The sequence below is a fragment of the Lathyrus oleraceus genome, chromosome 4, assembly GCF_024323335.1.
Source record: "Lathyrus oleraceus cultivar Zhongwan6 chromosome 4, CAAS_Psat_ZW6_1.0, whole genome shotgun sequence".
In the NCBI taxonomy this organism is placed as follows: domain Eukaryota; kingdom Viridiplantae; phylum Streptophyta; class Magnoliopsida; order Fabales; family Fabaceae; genus Lathyrus; species Lathyrus oleraceus.
The window spans coordinates 227,389,241-227,410,085 of NC_066582.1; the positions used below are offsets into that span (position 1 = coordinate 227,389,241).

Consider the following 20,845-nt stretch of genomic DNA (forward strand, 5'->3'; position numbering starts at 1 on the left):
TTCTAATGTAGCCAATGCAACAGTACAAAACCAGTTGGAGCAAGTCACATTTGATGTTTATGATGTGTTGGAATTGGTTTTGTATGCAAATGCCATGTATTTTGGAAATTCACTATTTTTCCCACCAATTTTCAAAATGAACACTTGAAAAATGACCTTTTGCTATGATGATTTTTGATGAAATGTGATAATGCATCATGAAAGTTCATGTCAAATGTGGTTTGCTCAAAGAAAGATCACCCAATTTGGCCTTTCCATTCAAAAGTTATGGCACTTTGAAAATCAACTTTTTTCTGAAAATGATTTGATCATAACTTGCCAACCACACATGAGAAATTCATGTTCTTGGACTTTTTGGAAAGGTGAGAGCAAGATCTACAACTTTCATGTTGGACAAAATTTCATTTGAAGCATTTTTGGACATGTATTTATGAGGTGAAAAACTTTCCATTTTTGGCAGTTTTCAATTACAGGTCACTTTCTATTTTTGGAAACTTTTCATCTGACTTTATTTTCTTCATTCTTGATGTTTGAAATGTCAAATGAAACTTGTTTGGACATGAATGAAGTGTCTCTTGCCCTCTCCCACCTCCAAATCCATCAGTTCAAACACAGTTGACCACAGTTGACTTTTCTAACTGATAGATGAATTTGGCTATGCACTGATCAAGTTGAGCCTCAAACTCCTGATGAAATGGATCAATGATGAAACCCTAGCTTCCATAAGCTCAATATAATCACATGATGATCCCCATATCCATTGAAAACCTCATCTCCTTGCCAAGCCCTAATTGGCCCAATGCAGATGATTAGGGTTGACCAGAGGTCAAAACCCTAATCTCAAGGTATATGATCAAGCACTTGGATGATATCAAGACCCTGATGATGATGATGTATCATTTCCACCAAGATGAAGCTCAACCCCCTTGAGAATCAAGAAACCCTAATTTAGACCCTACATCCTCAGATGATTAGTGAAACCCTAGCTTGCACCTTGACCTCTTTATCTCCTGACCAAGACTTATGAGGATGACTTGCACAATGTTGCCACATGATATGCAATATGCAATGCCTAATGACCTAAAAATGATATGCAATATATTAAGCTAGTCCCAAGAGAGGAGGGCAAATTTTGAGGTATTACATATACCCGTCAGGGATTTTCAAGGAGATGAGGGCTTTCTTGAGAAGGAGATCATCATATGATTTTATTGAGCTTGTATAATCTAGGGTTTCATTTTGGAGCCATTTCATCAAGTGGTTGAGGCTCAAAATCATCTGTGCATGTTCAAGTCATCTGTCAACCATAAAAGTCAACAAAAAGTCAACTGAGGGCTAGGAGGTGGAGAAATGAGTTTCAACATCTCATTCATGTTCAAAAAAGGCTTATTAATCATGTCAAATGCCTATCTTGAAGAATTTGAGGCCAGATCAAAACTTTCCAAAAATGGAAAGTGACCTATAATTGAAAGTTTCCCAAAATGGAAAGTTTTTGATTCAAATTCAACTTGATCTTGCATCATCAAATAAGCTTCAAATGAAGTTTTGTCCAACATGAAAGTTGAAGATCTCTCTCTCTCCCATTTCCAAAAAGTCCTAGATCATGAATTTATGATGAATGGTTGAGAAGATATGATCAAATCATTGCCAAGTGTACATGAAACTTCAAAAGAGCATAACTTTTGATTCATAACTCTAAATTTGGTGGTTCTTTTTGCAAAATGCTTCTCATGACATGAATTTTCCAAAACATTCATCACATTGCATGAATTTCCATCATATGATCATTTGCTATTTCAAGTCAATTTTGGAGGGAAAATGGCCAATTCAAAAATGGTGCATCATGAGGACTTTCTACCATTGCCAATGTGTTTAAAAGATGATTTTAAGTGCATTTGATCATTGGTTTGGTACTGTTCACGTTTGGAATTGCCATGCACCATGCAATTTTCAAGTTTTGGTCATAACACCTTATTTTCATTAATTTCAACTAAACATGATTAACTTTTAATTAAATTGAGATTAGGACAACATATAAATAGAAAAACCTAACAGAATTTTAGTTTAGCTTCATAAATTCTAGATCTAGATCTCAAAATTCTTTTTCCCTCCATTTTTTCTTCAAATCAAAACTTCAATTTCTTCCACATAGTGCATTGATTTTCTTCCATATTCTTGTTCACTGACCTTCATTTAGTATAGATCAAGCATTGGTTTGGAAGATTCGAGCAAGAATTGAGCACTTGAAGATCAAGAACATGATGATGGAGATTCAAATCTAAGCTAGATCCAAGCCATTCCAAGCTTCATTTTCAACTTCAGAGGTGTTAACAAGGTTGATAGAAGGGATTTGGATGCTTTTGGACACTTGAATCTACCACTGCCATTGTTGGAGCTTCAAGAGGTCACATTTTCGAACCTCTTAATTCTCTGTTTTATGTACATAATCTTGTAGATCTTATTGTGGTGAGAATTCTGATATAAATTTTGTGGAATTTGGATGAAAATTGAGTGAGATATGATGATTTCAAGTTTGTAGATCTAGAAAGTTTTCCTTCGATTCTTGATATTCATGATGAATTAGTGTGAATTGTTTATGGATTCGTGTTCCTCATTGTGTAAGCTTCATTTTGGTATAAAATTTGTGAAATTCTGGGCACTTTGAAAAAATCTGGAAATTTGTATGAATGTTCATGCCACTGTTCATCTTCTTCATCATGAAGAAGATGAAGATTCATGCGTTCTGGAGATTTACGTCGGTTTCTGGAGAATAGCGTCGGTTTCAAGCGACGTTTTCTGAATATTTCGCATGCAGCTTAGGGTTTAGGGAGAAATAGTGGCGTTTTGGTAATTAGCGCATATTTCATTTTAAAATCTACTAGGTTCGATACCCAGCGAGTGCAATATGTCAAATGTTCATGCATTTTCATGTTTTCCCTTATTTCCATATGCCATGTTCATTTTTGAAATTCATTTTGTATGCTAACTTAGAAAAATCATAACAAATTGAAAAATGCTCCAAATCATTCCCAATTTTTTGCATAATGATCCTTGTCTTGTCTAGTTTTTTATGATCATGAATTTGAAAGTTGTGCATGGTTGGAAATTTATTGGCTCTAGGTTGATTGAACACATGTACATTTGTGACCTTGCCTTACTCTTTCTATCATGAAATGCTTGTTTTTAATCCAATGGACTTGAAATTTTACATGCTGATTCTAGACATATTGATGGACCTTTGAGGCTTGGTTTGGTATTTTTCTCATGTACCATTTTTGTTTTATGCTTGTGTTAGCATGGTGTGACAATTTGTGTCACACCTTTGGTTATTCAACTTGTGCAATTTTGAAATTCTGGCGTAGTCAGTATTCAGATGTTCTACTTCAAGTCATGACATCTGATCCAACATTGTAACTAATCCAACAAGACAATTATTAAATCCTGTACTAATATGCACCCTTTCACAGATGTCACGACATCTCCTTCTATGTCACCCTAGAATGGAGGAACACCTAGTAATGTGCACCATAGCCTTCACTTCTGTTGTTTTCCTACACAGGTATCAGCACGATGTCTCAATCCTGATTTGGACATCATCTGTTACATTGTTCCAGTTTGTTGGTCATGTACTTGTATTTCCTAAATTAAGGTTGAAACAAGTTAAACTAATCTCCACTTATTAAGGAGCTAACAAATAGTCTATTTGCTAGGTTCATTAATTGTAGCTTAGTTGTTAGTTTCCTGGATTTTAGATCAGCTGTTGGATTCCTAAAGAATAGCCTGAAAAAATCCTGAAACAGAAAAACTAACCATCCAACAATTTAGCATATGCTGTCAGGAATGAATGTCACAACATTCAGTTTGACATTCAAGTCCAGGACCATATGCTAAGTCTGTTAAGTTCCTGAAAACAGACTGTGCTAAATTGGCTGTACTGTAAAAGACCAACCAGTCTCTACTTCAGTATCAGCTTACTGGAAGAACTGTCAAGACATCCAGTTTGACAGTTTCACAATGATCTTTTGGCCAGGTCTGTTATCCTCTTGTAGACCAGACTAAACTACATACTGAACTGAGATCATCATGCTTATTATACAGTATGTGCTGTTGTTGATGAATTTCAAAACATTCTGATTGACATTCCAACAGAAGGCTATGTATCAGGTTTGTTATTAGCTTGATATACAATCTGAGTTATGGCAGACAGGATTATAACATGCAGTAGGTAAACAAACACAGGAAATTGTTAACCCAGTTCAGTCTAACACGACCTACATCTGTGGGCATACCAAGCCAGGAAGAAGATTCACTATTAGCAGTATTAATTCAGAGTTAAACTCACCCGTTTACAACTCTTCACTTAATCCCTACCCAATGCAATCTATACCTAGGAACTCCTAGATAGAAACCTCCAGTTTCCATTCCTATCACTACAAATACAATGTAATGTTCAAGCACCTTGAACTTGCTTCACAGCTTCATTCAAGAACATAATCACTCTTGCCTACAGGCTTTGAGTTACAAATACTCTCAGCTTTGAACACTGAGAAACACAGGGTAACCTTCCCACAGATTGGGAGGTTTACCTCACACACACCCCTAAAAATTCATTCTAAGAGGCTTACAAATACTAGGTTACAATCAGCTATTTATAACTTAATTACCCAACTGGATTTGGGCCTTCAGAAATCGCAGCAGACTTGTTCTTTGCTGTTACAACTTCAGCAGAAAAATTCTGCTACAAACAAGGTCTTCAAGTTCCTAAACTCTCTCCATATATATCTCCATATTTAGAGCCTATATATATTCTGATTTAGTCTTCAAGACCTCCACAAGGGAGTTAGGATATTCACCAGATATCCTTGCTGATCCCAGAATATATACTGAATTAATTAATTCAGTTTTCTACACATGTGCGATGTCACAGACCTGATGTCGTGACATCGTACATAACATGTTGGTCCAGATGTTGAATTTCTTCAACCCAACATATTAAAACAACAGAGGTGATTACATTATTTGTTTTACTAAAATTAATGCCAATCCTAAGGTATTAACAATCTCCCCCTTTGGCAAATTTTAGCTAAAACAAATAAGCATCTGTCATTCTCTCCACCACCACAAACACCTATGTTGGTGTACATGAGGAAGTAGAGGAACACGGATCAGTTGTACCAGAACCCTTCCCCTGAACAGGAGAGCTTCCTGAAGAATATGTAATGCTGAGTACACAGATGATGTAACTCAGATTACAAGACACAACTGTCCTCTTAACTCAGATTACAAGACACAAGTGGTATACCCAGTTGGTGGATTTTGTGTCTAACACCAACTTTCTGTTTGCTACCACAGTAGTCTGCTTGCTTCTGATACATTCTCAACCCCAGGACTATATTTCTCTCCCCCTTTTTAGCTAAACATTTGTAAAGGCACCCCTCACAAAACCAGATCCAGGCGCAGCTTACCCAAACCTTAACATACCCCATGATTATGAGAATGGAGTGTTTCTCTTGTGAGAAGAAGAGGGCTATTACATCCTTTAAATAGTCCAGCCCGTGCTTAGGAATTTCCGGTAGAAATAAATGCTTGGTCAAGATTCATTTATTTTTGCTGAGAAACAGTCAGAGAATCACCAACAAAATCTCAGACTATCTTTGAATACCTTTTATAGCTCTTGACTGTTTCTTTTCCAAAACAGTCGTTCCAGTGCATGGAGACTATTCCATATATGCAGTCAGACACGTTGCACGCGATGTCTTAACATTCCACGCGGCTTTTTCCTACATTCACCCAGTATTCAACATTTCCCAAGACCCCTGTCATACCTCCAGTAGAGACTTGACATCTAGCACTGCTACAGCCAAATTCCCACACTTCAGCAGATGGTTACTCCCCCTGTACCACACAGCTGTAGCCATCAGGCTTATTCTAATTTATCAGAATTTGCCACATCACCCTCATAATTCCTAATGTCTTTAAGATTCAGAAGGGATTAACAGCATTGTCCAGGGCAATGTCATGATATCCGGTCAGACATTCTTCTGCTCATCCAGCCTTGACCCTCACCACATCATCCCAATAACTAACACGAGGCCATAACTAGTTATCTGAGAACACATAGACCACAAGCTTGGTGATTACTTGCAGCACAAAGGCACAACTCCCCCTGTCATGAGCACCCAACTCTCCTCTTAAACCCTGGAGATCACACATATCCAACATGGTTTGACCTTCACCTACTTCCTAATTTAAAAAGAACTCAGACCACTTGATGAATGGAAAACATAAGACTCATCTTCATGTCTTCAAGAGCGCACCCTCTGTTCAACCCTCTTGGTTGAACATATCCACACTCTGTGTCAATCTCTCTTCTAACCAGAACAGAAAGCCACTTCACAAAATGTTCTAACATTCGTTAGGACATCCTTCATACATAACAGGGAACACCATCTGATAGTATTCAGATATCACTGAGTCACCAGCTTGATCAAGAAGAACCCAGACATAAATTGAGACATATACATTTTCATCCCATTACATGAGATCGAACTCCTACCACACGCTCCAAGGGATGAATAGAAGACACCTCCTTTTGTCTTCAACTTACTACTTTTCTGCTCAAAAGTAATTTGTCTCAGACTTTCCTCAAGAGTAATCAGCTGCCATATGTTGATTATCTTGATTCTTCGAACTCACTTCTGAGATAGACCAAATGCCACTTGTTGATTACCTCCTTCATGAATCCTCATATGAAAAAGTCATATGCCACTTTTTGACCTCTCCACGTTTATCAGAATTCTCCCAAAGATATCCTGACCTACCAAGTGAGACTTCAACTCCAAGCTACATGCCACACAAGTCTTAGATTCTCTAAGACAAGACCATGTAACATCCTTTCCATCCAGCAATCCCAAAGAACTGTAATGGGAACGATCCTTTTGAAGTATCCAATCTACAACTCTGTAGAACCTTCTATCTTAAGTTGATGTGCCACTTCACCAACTAAGATTCTGATGTTGAACCAAATGTCATAACATTGTGTTCTAACATCTAGCTGTTGAATTCAGCTCCTTCTTCTGCCACTTGAAAGAACTTCCTCCCTTCACAGAACCAGAGTTCAATGTTCTCATAGACTTGATTGTGAACCAAGTTTGAGTAAACAACCTCCATCCTGCAGGTTTGCAGTTAAGTCATCCAAGCTCACACCTTGATGAATCCCTGTTTCTTCTCCAAAGACATCAGACACTCAGATGTATGAGTCTTCAGAAGGACCAGTTGGAAACTAACCCTTCAGCTTTGCCAAGGATTCCACTTCCTAAAGCAAGGATGTTTCCATGATGTCAAGAATGATGTCACTTGTTCTTGACTCCACAGTGTGCATTAGCCAATGCACTTCCTTACCTAGATCAGAAATAAAGTGATCCAAGTAACCATCATCAGGACTATGATGTCTTCTTCTTCTTGTACACACCGAGGCTGAACATGTTTCTTGCCAGGAAACCTTTTTAGAGATCATACGCTTTTGCTGCCACCAAAGAGATAGATCATAAGCCAATGTACCATCCTTCTTGTGATTCTGCACAGGGTCTTGAAGAAGAGATGTTCCAACATCTTTTAAGAACATCAGTTATCTTGAGCTTCAAGGATAATAAATTAAATACTTGTACTTGACACAAGTAGACATTGATCTTGAATCCTTTCTCAATTATCCTTTCAGATACTTCCACCATAAGAATACTTTGAAAGTACTCTTCTTGTGTCAACATCTTCTGCTTGCAAGCACCTCAACAGTCTTGAGACTTTTTCCAGATTAGATTCACCCTTAGGAATGAGAGAGCAGAATCCTTCCTTGCAAATATGTCACACAGCCACCAGAACCCATGTGACACAGGTCAACAGCCAACCAAACCCTAGGCTGACCAAACTTGAGGAGGTTAACCAAAACTCCCCCTCACGTTAACAATCATGGAAACTCCACACCAATAACCATGCATTGTACATAGATGTCTCAACCTGACATACACCATCCCTACCAGTGGCAACTAACTCCTCCAATCCCACCAATCAGACTCCAGCTAACCATAAGTACTAGTGAGACAAACAACACCAGTCAATAGTAGATATGCATTGCCAGAGCATATTACTTCAACCAACCTTTGAATATTTATATTCTCACTCCTTGAAAGAACTACCACTTCTGAACGTGGTGTTTGAATAACAAGATTCATGGTTCCAATCCTCTTAAATGATATAGCAATCAGGTTACCCCATTATTGACTGCTAACATCCAGGGGACTTGTCTTCCAACACAACATAGTACTTCAGGGAACAACTATCCAACCCTGATCAATCTACAGGGATATGCCAAACAGCAGGAGATTGCACAACGTCACATCTCAACCAGCTCAACTTCTAGAGATCAGACTTCTAAAGGTGACCTTCTTGAGCACACACACAGTTGACCCTACCCTTGTCAACTTAGCACCCACAGATGTCTCCTCTTCCAGGTCAGGAGTAGGTTCCAAACAGAAGTATCACTTTGTTTGATACCTAAAAACATCTGCTCTTCAACCAGTAGCTGCATACTTGTTGAACAACATGTTCTAACATCACATAGAACATTAGTTCTACCTCCTTGGAACAAACCTTCCTTGAAAGTCTTCAAGGTCTTCATATACACTACTCAAGAGAGTAAAAGAATCAGTGATTAAGTGATTCTTACCATCCTGAAGTGAGAACGTCATGATGAGTGGACTTGAGGAGACTCAAGTATCTTTGACATCTTCAGTAGATTATGATGAGATCTTGAATACAGCAGCCTTTCATCCACATGAGGGGAAACTACATCAGAGTTTGAGTTTTGCCAGGTATTATGCAGCGGAGATCATAATACAACTCAACCTATGAACACACACTTCACCAGATCGGCCTTCAAGACCATACCAAGTTTGAATGTGATTCAGTACTGGCACAGCTGTCCCACACACAGGCCAACTGCCAACCTCTAGAGACAGGTACACATCATTCCTGTCATGAACAGTCCATCCACCTACTTCAAGGGACCATTCAGGGAATTACAGAACCTTACATAGGTTCCAGCATCAGTACTAACATAACTCCTTGCAAGCTACCAGAAAGTATCACCCATGGATCTCATCCAGAGACAGAACAGGATGCCTGCTCTGATACCATTTGAAATTCTGGCATAGTCAGTATTCAGATGTTCTACTTCAAGTCATGACATCTGATCCAACATTGTAACTAATACAGCAAGACAATTATTAAATCATGTACTAATATGCACCCTTTCACAGATGTCACGACATCTCCTTCTATGTCACCCTAGAATGGAGGAACACCTAGTAATGTGCACCATAGCCTTCACTTCTGTTGTTTTCCTACACAGGTATCAGCACGATGTCTCAATCCTGATTTGGACATCATCTGTTACATTGTTCCAGTTTGTTGGTCATGTACTTGTATTTCCTAAATTAAGGTTGAAACAAGTTAAACTAATCTCCACTTATTAAGGAGCTAACAAATAGTCTATTTGCTAGGTTCATTAATTGTAGCTTAGTTGTTAGTTTCCTGGATTTTAGATCAGCTGTTGGATTCCTAAAGAATAGCCTGAAAAAATCCTGAAACAGAAAAACTAACCATCCAACAATTTAGCATATGCTGTCAGGAATGAATGTCACAACATTCAGTTTGACATTCAAGTCCAGGACCATATGCTAAGTCTGTTAAGTTCCTGAAAACAGACTGTGCTAAATTGGCTGTACTGTAAAAGACCAACCAGTCTCTACTTCAGTATCAGCTTACTGGAAGAACTGTCAAGACATCCAGTTTGACAGTTTCACAATGATCTTTTGGCCAGGTCTGTTATCCTCTTGTAGACCAGACTAAACTACATACTGAACTGAGATCATCATGCTTATTATATAGTATGTGCTGTTGTTGATGAATGTCAAAACATTCTGATTGACATTCCAACAGAAGGCTATGTATCAGGTTTGTTATTAGCTTGATATACAATCTGAGTTATGGCAGACAGGATTATAACATGCAGTAGGTAAACAAGCACAGGAAATTGTTAACCCAGTTCAGTCCAACACGACCTACATCTGGGGGCATACCAAGCCAGGAAGAAGATTCACTATCAGCAGTATTAATTCAGAGTTAAACTCACTCGTTTACAACTCTTCACTTAATCCCTACCCAATGCAATCTATACCTAGGAACTCCTAGATAGAAACCTCCAATTTCCATTCCTCTCACTACAAATACAATGTAATGTTCAAGCACCTTGAACTTGCTTCACAGCTTCATTCAAGAACATAATCACTCTTGCCTACAGGCTTTGAGTTACAAATACTCTCAGCTTTGAACACTGAGAAACACAGGGTAACCTTCCCACAGATTGGGAGGTTTACCTCACACACACCCCTAAAAATTCATTCTAAGAGGCTTACAAATACTAGGTTACAATCAGCTATTTATAACCTAATCACCCAACTGGATTTGGGCCTTCAGAAATCGCAACAGACTTGTTCTTTGCTGTTACAACTTCAGCAGAAAAATTCTGCTACAAACAAGGTCTTCAAGTTCCTAAACTCTCTCCATATATATCTCCATATTTAGAGCCTATATATATTCTGATTTAGTCTTCAAGACCTCCACAAGGGAGTTAGGATATTCATCAGATATCCTTGCTGATCCCAGAATATATACTGAATTAATTAATTCAGTTTTCTACACATGTGCGATGTCACAGACCTGATGTCGTGACATCGTACATGACATGTTGGTCCAGATGTTGAATTTCTTCAACCCAACATATTACAACAACAGAGGTGATTATATCACACATACATATATACAAACATCACATATATACAAATATATTCACACAAAAAGTAGGCTAAACCCACTGGAGACTACTCCCCAACAGAGTCGCCACTTAATTTTTGTAGTGGGAAATTCATGATCATTAAGCTATTGACAAGCTAAAGATCAATTGACCAGAGTCGCCACCGCGATTTTATTGTTTCCAAGGGAAAAGGGGGAAAATGCGATCAAAACCCAAATAGTAAGAAGTTTTCAAATAAAAACTAATAAAATTCATAGATCACAGGTAAGGGGGTTGATTACACAGAGGGAAGGTCTTAGCACCCAAAGTGTCCTAGGTACTCCTAGGGAGCCCTTTTGTGTGCATATGTATTTTGTACAAAGTGATGTTTACAAACAAATAGAATGGGGGGATGAGAAAAGAATTGGTTAATTATATTTTTGTGTTTGACAAGACCTTCGGTCTTGTGCCTACGTACCAACATATAAATTAGGGATCAAAACCTCGTAGTTCGTGCTATAAATTTCAAAGTGAGTTGGTTGGTTTTAACAAAAAATGAGCTTGAAAGGCACATAGGCCTAAAATGGTTTGAATGACTTAGGTCTTTTTGACTTTTTGAAAGATTAAGTCAAGTATCGTTAAGTTCATTTACAAGTTTAATTTAAGAAAATAAGTTTGAAAATGCAATGGCATAAGGCCAAAATTTCTACCTTTTTGTAAAAGTGGTCAAAATTTAGAACAAAAGTAGTTCACACAAAGAAGGTTTTGAAAATGGAGGGAGAGATTTTGAAATTAAAGAAATAGGGGAGAAGATGAAGAGACTATCCTAGATACAAGAAATTTAAAAGTTTAAAGTTGAAAAGATCTGACCAAATGGGAGCAATCCAATAGACAAGTATGTCAATAGAAACCCGGAATTCCCTTGGACTTTTTTAGATCAAGCAACACACAAAGGCACAATTATATCAATCTTGAAGAGCCAAGGCATCAAATAAAGATGGCCTCATCCAAGCTTATCCACTTCAATGACCTTCTTTAGAATAGCCTATGTAGTAGATGAAATCCACAAGTCACAGGTTCAACATAATAGCTTAACAAGGATCAATGTTGCAGATGAATCTGGAGAGATCTTGAATGATATATCAGATGAATTCAAACTTGCAAGTTGATTTCAAGACATTCTTTGGAGAACACTCAACCCACTTGCCACAAGCATGGATCCTTGAACCAAAACATCTTCCAAAGGAAGGAAAGAAGGCCAAGTTTCCACACAATACCATGGAAGATGGGAGACTTACAATCTCACTAACTAGAATGCTTATGCCTTTTGTGTCACAAATTTAGCGCTATGTTAAGCAATCGTAATTGGACTTATGTAGAAGTCACAACTATTTGAGGCTGGGCAATACACTTTTGGTGTTAATGCATGTTGGAGACATAGTATTAAGAACTATTCTCATTAAACATACCACACACCAAAATATGCAAAGGTGTGGCCTAATCTCATCCATACTCATGTTAATCTTTCAATCAACTAGCATTAGGACTTTGAGATGTCATTGGCCAATTGAAATGAATGGATGAAGAAGGGGAATTAGATGAAGAGGGAAGGGGATGAATGATATCACAAATTGGTCAAAGGAGGACTTTTACCAAATTAATATTATTTATTCAGTTTGGGAGATAGAATGTACATTCCATCAATCCCCTAAATCTAATAATATTAACTTGACCAACTCAAATCAACCTTGACCAAGGCCCAACAACAAATGAGAAACTCAAATAAGTCAATCCAAATGGTCAACACAATTAAAAGAGCATTTATTCAATTAAAAGTATTAAAATAATGCATTAAATTCAAATATGTTTTGTCCAAATCCTAAAATCTCATCAAAATACCAAATAAATGGCCATATGATTTATCATAGGTCAAACAAGGTCAAAGGACCTTGGATAAAAATATCATAATTTTTGGACACTTAAAAATATTTTTAAACAATTAAAAAACAAGTGAGAAATCAATTAATTCATGAAAAATATTAATAATGATCCAAAAAATAATTTTAATTCAGAATATGAAAGAGAAAAATATTTGAATTTTTTTTGGTGAAAGTCCCATATTTTTTGGATCAATATTGAATTTAATATGAATTATTGAAGAAAATGAAATAAAAAGGAAAATCAGAAATTGCAAAAAAACATGGGCCATCAGATCTCCCTCATTAATTGAGGTGGCAGATCTGATGATCCACAACGCGCGTTCCACCAAGGCACTAGTCAATTACGCTGCAAACTTGTTAATCACAATGCACGGCCAAGATTAGAACGCAGGAATTGGATCACACGGTCTAGACCTCAGACACATCATCACCAGAGCCAGAGCTCCGGTTGTCTTCTCCGGCAAGCCTCGCCGGACTGGTCATCATCAACCATCACCAAAATTTCAAACAACGACATGATTTTAAAGAGAAAACATCATTGAGCAAGAATATCACCTCCATTTCTTCCAATTCCAACTATATTGAGAGATATGTGGAATTGAAAAATGAGGTTCATGATCTGAGTTGCTTCGATTCATCATCAAAACAACTCAAACACCTTGCCTACATTGGTAGGACTTCAGCCAACACAATAATCAAGAGAATTGAGCAAGAAACAAGGAGAATCGAAGAGATCAAATTTTCTACAAAATACCTTCAATGGAGGTCTGAGCTTGCTAGATCTTGATCTGAATCGTGCTTTGCTTCACTCCAATTGCTTGCAGAAGAGGAATGGAATGACTTAGAATCAATGGACTCCTGGAGAATTGAATTCCAAAACAGTGGAGATTCAAGCTCAAATTCAACAGAATTTTTCAATTTTATCCTCTCAATGTGAAGAGTTTTCTGTGGGGAATCAAAGCTGGCGTCGTGCCATATTTTTGGTATTTTGGTTAGTAAAATGATAAAATACAAGTATGATATAATCACAAAATTCTTGGTGATCTCTCCCAAAACAAACCCAATAGAGGAGGGGTAAGGAGGATGCCAAGGTATGATCCTAATGCTAATGCTTGTGATGAAATGCATGAGGGACCTTAGGGTCAAAATTGGGGTCTTACAATGCCGCCAATCCATTTTAAACAAAACACCCTTTCTTAGCTTCAAGAATTTAGGATCAAACGCCATTTCACCCACAAAATATCTTGGTATGAGCCTTGCAACTTGATCAAAAACAATGCAACGGGTTGTAAACCAAAGCCAACTCGAAGGATTGTCTCTCACTTATGGGCCAAAGCATTGTTTTGTTTACTCTAAGCCAAACGTCATGTAAATTCTTCAGGGTATTTGTGAATGGAGTGTGTAATGACACGTTGCGAAGATATGCATTATGATGAAAGCGTGTCCAACAATCAACCAAGCCTTGTGCCATGTTTTATCCTAGATCTCTGAAAGATTCTAGATTCCTATATGCCAATTGGCCCAAGTACCTTACCACGAGAAATGGAAGTCAAGGTTTGATTGTCGAAAATGACTTATGTCGTGGTATCCATGAAAAAAAATAAATTCAGGACAAAATTGGGGTATGACAACTCCCCCTATTTAATTACCATGAACTAGAAAGTAAGAATGACAACAATCTTCATACGTTCATGGTGAAAGATAATTAAATAGAAGAAGACCTGAATTTTGTTTCTTGAAATGCAAAAAATAAATGCATAAAGAGGAATGTAGTGAGAAATGCAGTACGAGGAGTTAGTGTAAGGTAAAAGAAACAATCAAAACTTTCTAGGAATCCTCAGAACAGTATCTTGGATAATTAACATCGAGATATTCCACCAATGGAATGATACATTAATTGTATCTAAGACTGTCTGACACTAAGAAGAACAGTGTCTTAAACCGGTCACACAGTATTCTCTGAAGATAGAGTGAATCAGCACCTTTGAAACAAATGAGACTCTTCAAATACATGAAGCATTATCTCCAACAGTAAAATGAGATTCTCTGTATCGAATCGAAGCAGCATCTTATACGATAAAGTTAAGATATTTCGAACAAGGGAATGATACCTTAATTGAATCTAAGACTCTTCCAGGATACTGGAGCAGTATCTCAAAAGAAATTGAGATGAGACTCTTCATATTGATGAAGCAGCATCTCAAACAGCAAAATGAGATTCTCTGTATCGAGTCAAAGCAGCATCTTATACGATAGAATTAAGATATTTCCGAACAAGGGAATGATACCTTAATTGAATCTAAGACTCTTTGAGGATACTTAGAGCAGTATCTCAAAAGAAATTGAAATGAGACTCTTCATATTGATGAAGCAGTATCTTAAACAGCAAAATGAGATTCTCTGTATCGAATTGAAGCAGCATCTTATATGATAGAATTAAGATATTCCGAACAAGGGAATGATACCTTAATTGAACCTAAGACTCTTCGAGGATACTTAGAGCAGTATCTCAAAATAAATTGAAATGAGACTCTTCATATTGATGAAGCAGCACCTCAAACAACAAAATGAGATTCTCTGTATCGAATTGAAGCAACATCTTATACGATAGAATTAAGATATTCCGAACAAGGGAATGATACCTTAATTGAATCTAAGAATCTTCGAGGATACTTAGAGCAGTATCTCGAAAGAAATTGAGATGAGACTCTTCATATTGATGAAGCAGCATCTCAAACAGCAAAATGAGATTTTCTGTATTGAATCGAAGCATCATCTTATACGATAAAATTAAGATATTCCGAACAAGGGAATGATACCTTAATTGAATCTAAGACTCTTCGTGGATACTTAGAGAAGTATCTCAAAAGAAAATGAGATGAGACTCTTCATATTGATGAAGCAGCATCTCAAACAGCAAAATGAGATTCTCTGTACAGAATCGAAGCAGCATCTTATATAATAGAATTAAGATATTCCGAACAAGGGAATGATACCTTAATTGAATATAAGACTCTTCGAGGATACTTAGAGCAGTATATCAAAAGAAATTGAAATGAGACTCTTCATATTGATGAAGCAGCATCTCAAACAGCAAAATGAGATTCTCTGTGTCGAATCGAAGCAACATCTTATACGATAGAATTAAGATATTCCGAACAAGGGAATGATACCTTAATTGAATCTAAGACTCTTCAAGGATACTTAGAGCAGTATCTCAAATGTTCATATGTTGGGGAAAATATTTTAGAAAAGACTCCTTTTGGAGGAGATTAACAAAGCTCTGCAGGGAAAAAGCGCATAAGAGACTTTTTATGGTAACCTCTGCTTGGGGAGCAGTGATAACAAAGATGCTAGGGAATATCGTTATTAACCACAAAATTTGAAGAATGACTTGCTGGGAAATAAATCCACGAGCACATGCAGTTTAATAACTCCATTGAGTTAAATGAGGAAAGTCAGGGATACATATGAATGACCCTGGATCCCAATATTTTATGTTTGATGTATGATGTTCCACTTTGGATGGAAGCACCATGTATGAAATTATGTATGCGATGTATGCGAGCATGCAAACACTGGGGATATTTAGTTATGCATATAGGAATGCGAATCGTATAAGGCTATGCATATGTATGCCGATGATTGGTATGATTATTCCTTGGTGAATTTTCCTATTTTGGTAGGAAGATGATGTATGTAATTGATGCACATGGTGCATGTGATGTATGTGGGCATGCAAATGGGTAATTGGGATATGCCCCTAGTAAGGAGTTTTGCTTTGGTGATGGTGCCAATAGTGTGGACTTTTATTATGATGGTGATCAAGATTTGATGCCCCACTGAGTAATTTTGGGAGTATATTTGGGTTGTCTCAATCCACTTGAAGGGTTCAGACTTTTCAACATGCGATATTTTAACCATGATTTATTAACGTTCTTGCTGGAAATGCACTAGAGGCTTGCCGAGGTTTGGCTATACCATGAGTATATCCATGAGAGGCGTTGATTAGCAATTGGAAAGGAGATAGGTGTCTGCAAACGACCTTACACCTTCATGAAAACAAGACCAAACTTGGAGGCTATGAGATTTACCCTTTTACTATTTCAAAAGCAATTTTATCACTTTATTGAATTATGTGTTTTTATTTTCTCCAAAATCTTTAAGAGTGATGTTTATAAAAAATAAAGGTGCTTTGCAAACAAATAGATAAAATACAAAATAATTTGGGCACAACTTTTGTTGAGAAAATTTCTCTTTTATTGATTTGACCCTTGAATGGGCAATTGTACATAAAGATGAAATTCCTTAATGAGGTCATTGATGTGCATAGAAACAAAACGGCAATAAAATTGAGTTCCTATTGAGTTTCCACACTGATATGATCCTTATGTCTTTGATAGTTTGAGCACCTTGCTTTTGAAAAAGTCAGGTAGATTGATTTTTTGTCTTTGAGGGATATGTTAGATGCCTGAAAGTACAGTTCTTTGCCTTGGAATTTTATCCCTAACTTTTGTCTGGATCGCCCTTTCAGGTTTTCGATCCACCAGGATGCCCATTTTTGCCTGAGCCGCCCTTTCGGGTTTTCAACTCAGGGGGCAATTTCTTTTATTTTTATCCCTAATTTTTCCTGGATCGCCCTTTCGGGTTTTCGATCCATTGGGATAGCCATTTTTGTCTAAATCGCCCTTTGAGGTTTTCGATTTAGCGGCTTATATTATTCCACTTTTTTAGGCAAAGTACTTTTTAACAGCATCGACATTGGTGGGAAGGGGCAATTCATCACCGTCCATAGTTGCTAGAATTAGAGCGCCTCCGGAAAAGGCTCTAACCACCACAAACGGACCTTCATAATTTGGTGTCCATTTTCCCCTGGAATCCTTGTGAATGGGCAAGATTTTCTTCAGCACCAAATCTCCCTCTTGAAACACCCTAGGACGGACTTTTTTGTCAAATGCCCTCTTAAGACGCCTCTGATAGAGTTAACCATGACACAACGCTTTCAAGCGTTTCTCCTCAATAAGGTTAAGCTCATCGAACCTTGATCGAACCCATTCTACCTCGTCTAACTTAGTCTCCATTAAGACTCTCATCGAGGGAATCTCCACTTCTATAGGGAGGACTGCTTCCATGCCATATACCAAGGAATAAGGGGTTGCCCCTGTTGAAGTTCGTATCGATGTACGATAACCGTGCAACGTAAAAGGTCTCATGCCAATCTTTGTACGTGACTACCATCTTCTGGATGATTTTGTTGATATTTTTGTTCGCAGCTTCAAGAGCCCCATTCATTTTGGGCCGATATGGTGATGAGTTATGATGTTCAATCTTGAATGTTATACATAATTCCTCCATGGTCTTGTTGTTGAGATTGGACCCGTTATTAGTGATGATTTTGTTGGGGATCCCGTATCGACATATGATATTGTTTTTTAAGAATCGAGCGATTACATGCTTCGTGACATTCGCATAAGATGCGGCTTCAACCCATTTGGTGAAGTAGTCTATGGACACCAAGATAAATCTATGTCCATTAGACGCTTTGGGTTCTATCATCCCAATCATGTCGATGCCCCACATAGAGAATGGCCAAGGTGATGCTATAATATTTAGCGGGCTAGGCGGTACATGTACTTTGTCGATGTAGATTTGGCATTTGTAGCATTCACTGGTGTAATGATAACAGCCGGCTTCCATCGTTAACCAGTAGTAACCATCCCTTAGGATCTTCTTTGCCATTGCATGCCCATTTGCGTGTATGTCGAAGGATCCTTCGTGTATGTCTTTCATAAGCTGATTAGCTTCATGTTTGTCCACACATCTCAACAAAACCATGTCATAATTCCGTTTGTACAATACATCCCCATTTAAGAAGAACTTCGATGCCAACCTCCGTATATTCCTTTTATCAAGGTTGGAAGCTTCTGCTGGGATATTCTTGTTTCTCTAGATACTGTTTGATGTCACAGAACCAGGGTTTATCATCCGACTCTTCTGCTATTGTCAAGCAATGTGCAGGTTCATCAAAACGCCTAATTTCAATGTTAGGCTGATGGTTAGGCCATATTAACTTGTACATGGAAGCCAAGGTTACCAAAGCATCTGCTATCTAATTCTCTTCTCGAGGAATATGAGAGAAAGTGATTTTGTCAAATTTGGGTAGTAACTTCAACATGTAATCCCGGTATTGAATCAGGTTAGCATGTCTTGTTTCCCAATCACCTCTGATCTGATGTATCACTAGAGCAGAGTCCCCGAATACCTCTAGTACCTTGATCTTCAAATCAATAGTTTCTTCCAGCCCCAATATGCAAGCTTCGTACTCTACCATGTTATTCGTGCAGGTAAAATAGAGTTTTGCAGTGTATGGTAGATGGAAATTCTTGGGAGACATCAGCACTGCCCCAATTCCATGACCTATTGCATTCGAAGCGCCGTCGAACATGAGAGCCCAACCTTCATTTGGCTCAAGTCCATCATTTAGTTCAGAGGACTCAACATCTTTAACAACCATGATGTCCTCATCCGGGAAGCCAAACTTCAAAGGCTGGTAATCCTCTAAAGGTTGGTGAGTAAGATGGTCTGCTAGTACGCTTCCTTTGATGGCTTTTTGGGCAACATATTGAATATCGTATTCTGATAACAACATCTACCATCGGGAAATCCTACGGGTAAGAGCGGGTTTCTCGAATATGTACTTGATTGGATCCATTTTAGATACCAACCAAGTTGTATGAGTCATCATGTACTGCCTAAGATGCTTAATGACCCATGCGAGTGCACAACAAGTCTTTTCGAGTAATGAATATCAGATCTCGCAATCATTAAACTTTTTGCTCATATAATATATGGCATGTTCTTTTCTACCAGTCTCATCTTGTTGTCCTAATACACAACCCATGGACTCGTCGAGTACTATTAAGTACATGATGAGAGGTCTTCCTTCCGCAGGGGGCACAAAAATTAGGGGCTTTTGTAAGTACCCTTTGATTTTGTCAAAGGCTTCCAGATCCATTTTAATTTGGTTATAACCAGAGAAGCCATCCATGAAGGAGAATACGGAGAACTGAGCTGTGTTATCCACCAATACATTAATGTGAGGTAATGGGAAATCATCTTTGGGACTAGCTCTGTTTAGGTCTCAGTAGTCGACGCACATGCGGACTTTCCCATCTTTCTTTGGTACCAGTACAATGTTGGCAACCCATTGTGGGTACTTAGCGACTTCTAGGAAACCAACATCAAACTGCTTTCTCGCCTCTTCTCTAATCTTGAGAGCCATATTCGGCCGAGTTCTTCTTAGCTTTTGTTTGACGGTAGATCATTCTTCTTTGAGGGGGAGCTTGTGGGTCACGATGTCAGTGTCTAACCCGGGCATGTCTTGGTATGACCAAGAAAACACATCAACGTATTCGTGGAGGAGCTCTATCAGTCTTGTCTTTACTGCATCTTGAAGCGCGGCGCCTACCCTTACTTCTCTATTGTCTTCCTCTGTCCCAAGGTTGATAACTTCAACGTCCTCCTAGTGTGGTTGGAGGACCTTCTCTTCTTGTTTGAGTAATCTGGCCAACTCTTCAGGGAGTTCACAATCTTCCCCCACTTCGTCTTCGGCTTGGTAAATTGGACAGTCAAAATCATGTCGGACCCTATCAATGTCGTCATCAATGGTCTCGGTGGTGTCTCTGCATGTTATGATTTATGCAATTTATTTAGAAAATACGTGCATAAGAATAAATTCCATTTTTATTGTAATACAAAATGAAAGAAAAGGAACAAAAATTTGAATGCAAATTGCCATTTTATTAATGATATTCAAAAACTTCTGAAAGATAAAGGAGACCCTACAACACGCCATTGTGCCTTGGGCAGAGCACAGGGTTTTGTTCAAAATAATAAAAATAATTTTGAAAAAATTGGGGAATTTCCACGACCTCTCAGTTCTTCAGTTCTTCGTCGGGTGCAGCCTGTCGTATCCAATTAGACATCCCCTATTCACAAGCTTCCTCATTAATCATTGCCAATTGATTTCCAAAGATATGACCAGCACTGGTGAACG

General features: G+C 38.0%; 1 protein-coding gene across 1 annotated transcript; it reads right to left on the minus strand.

Annotated features, from left to right (window-relative positions):
* Nucleotides 1–18,898: 18,898 nt before the first annotated feature.
* On the minus strand, nt 18,899–19,438 carry LOC127136799 (uncharacterized). The gene has a single exon (XM_051063321.1). The coding sequence runs from the start codon at nt 19,436–19,438 to the stop codon at nt 18,899–18,901; it is 540 nt and encodes a 179-aa protein (XP_050919278.1).
* Nucleotides 19,439–20,845: the final 1,407 nt, after the last annotated feature.

Excerpts from the sequence above, each read along its gene's own strand:
- LOC127136799 (XM_051063321.1), bottom strand. The coding sequence starts at position 19,438 with ATGTTGTTATCAGAATACGATATTCAATATGTTGCCCAAAAAGCCATC.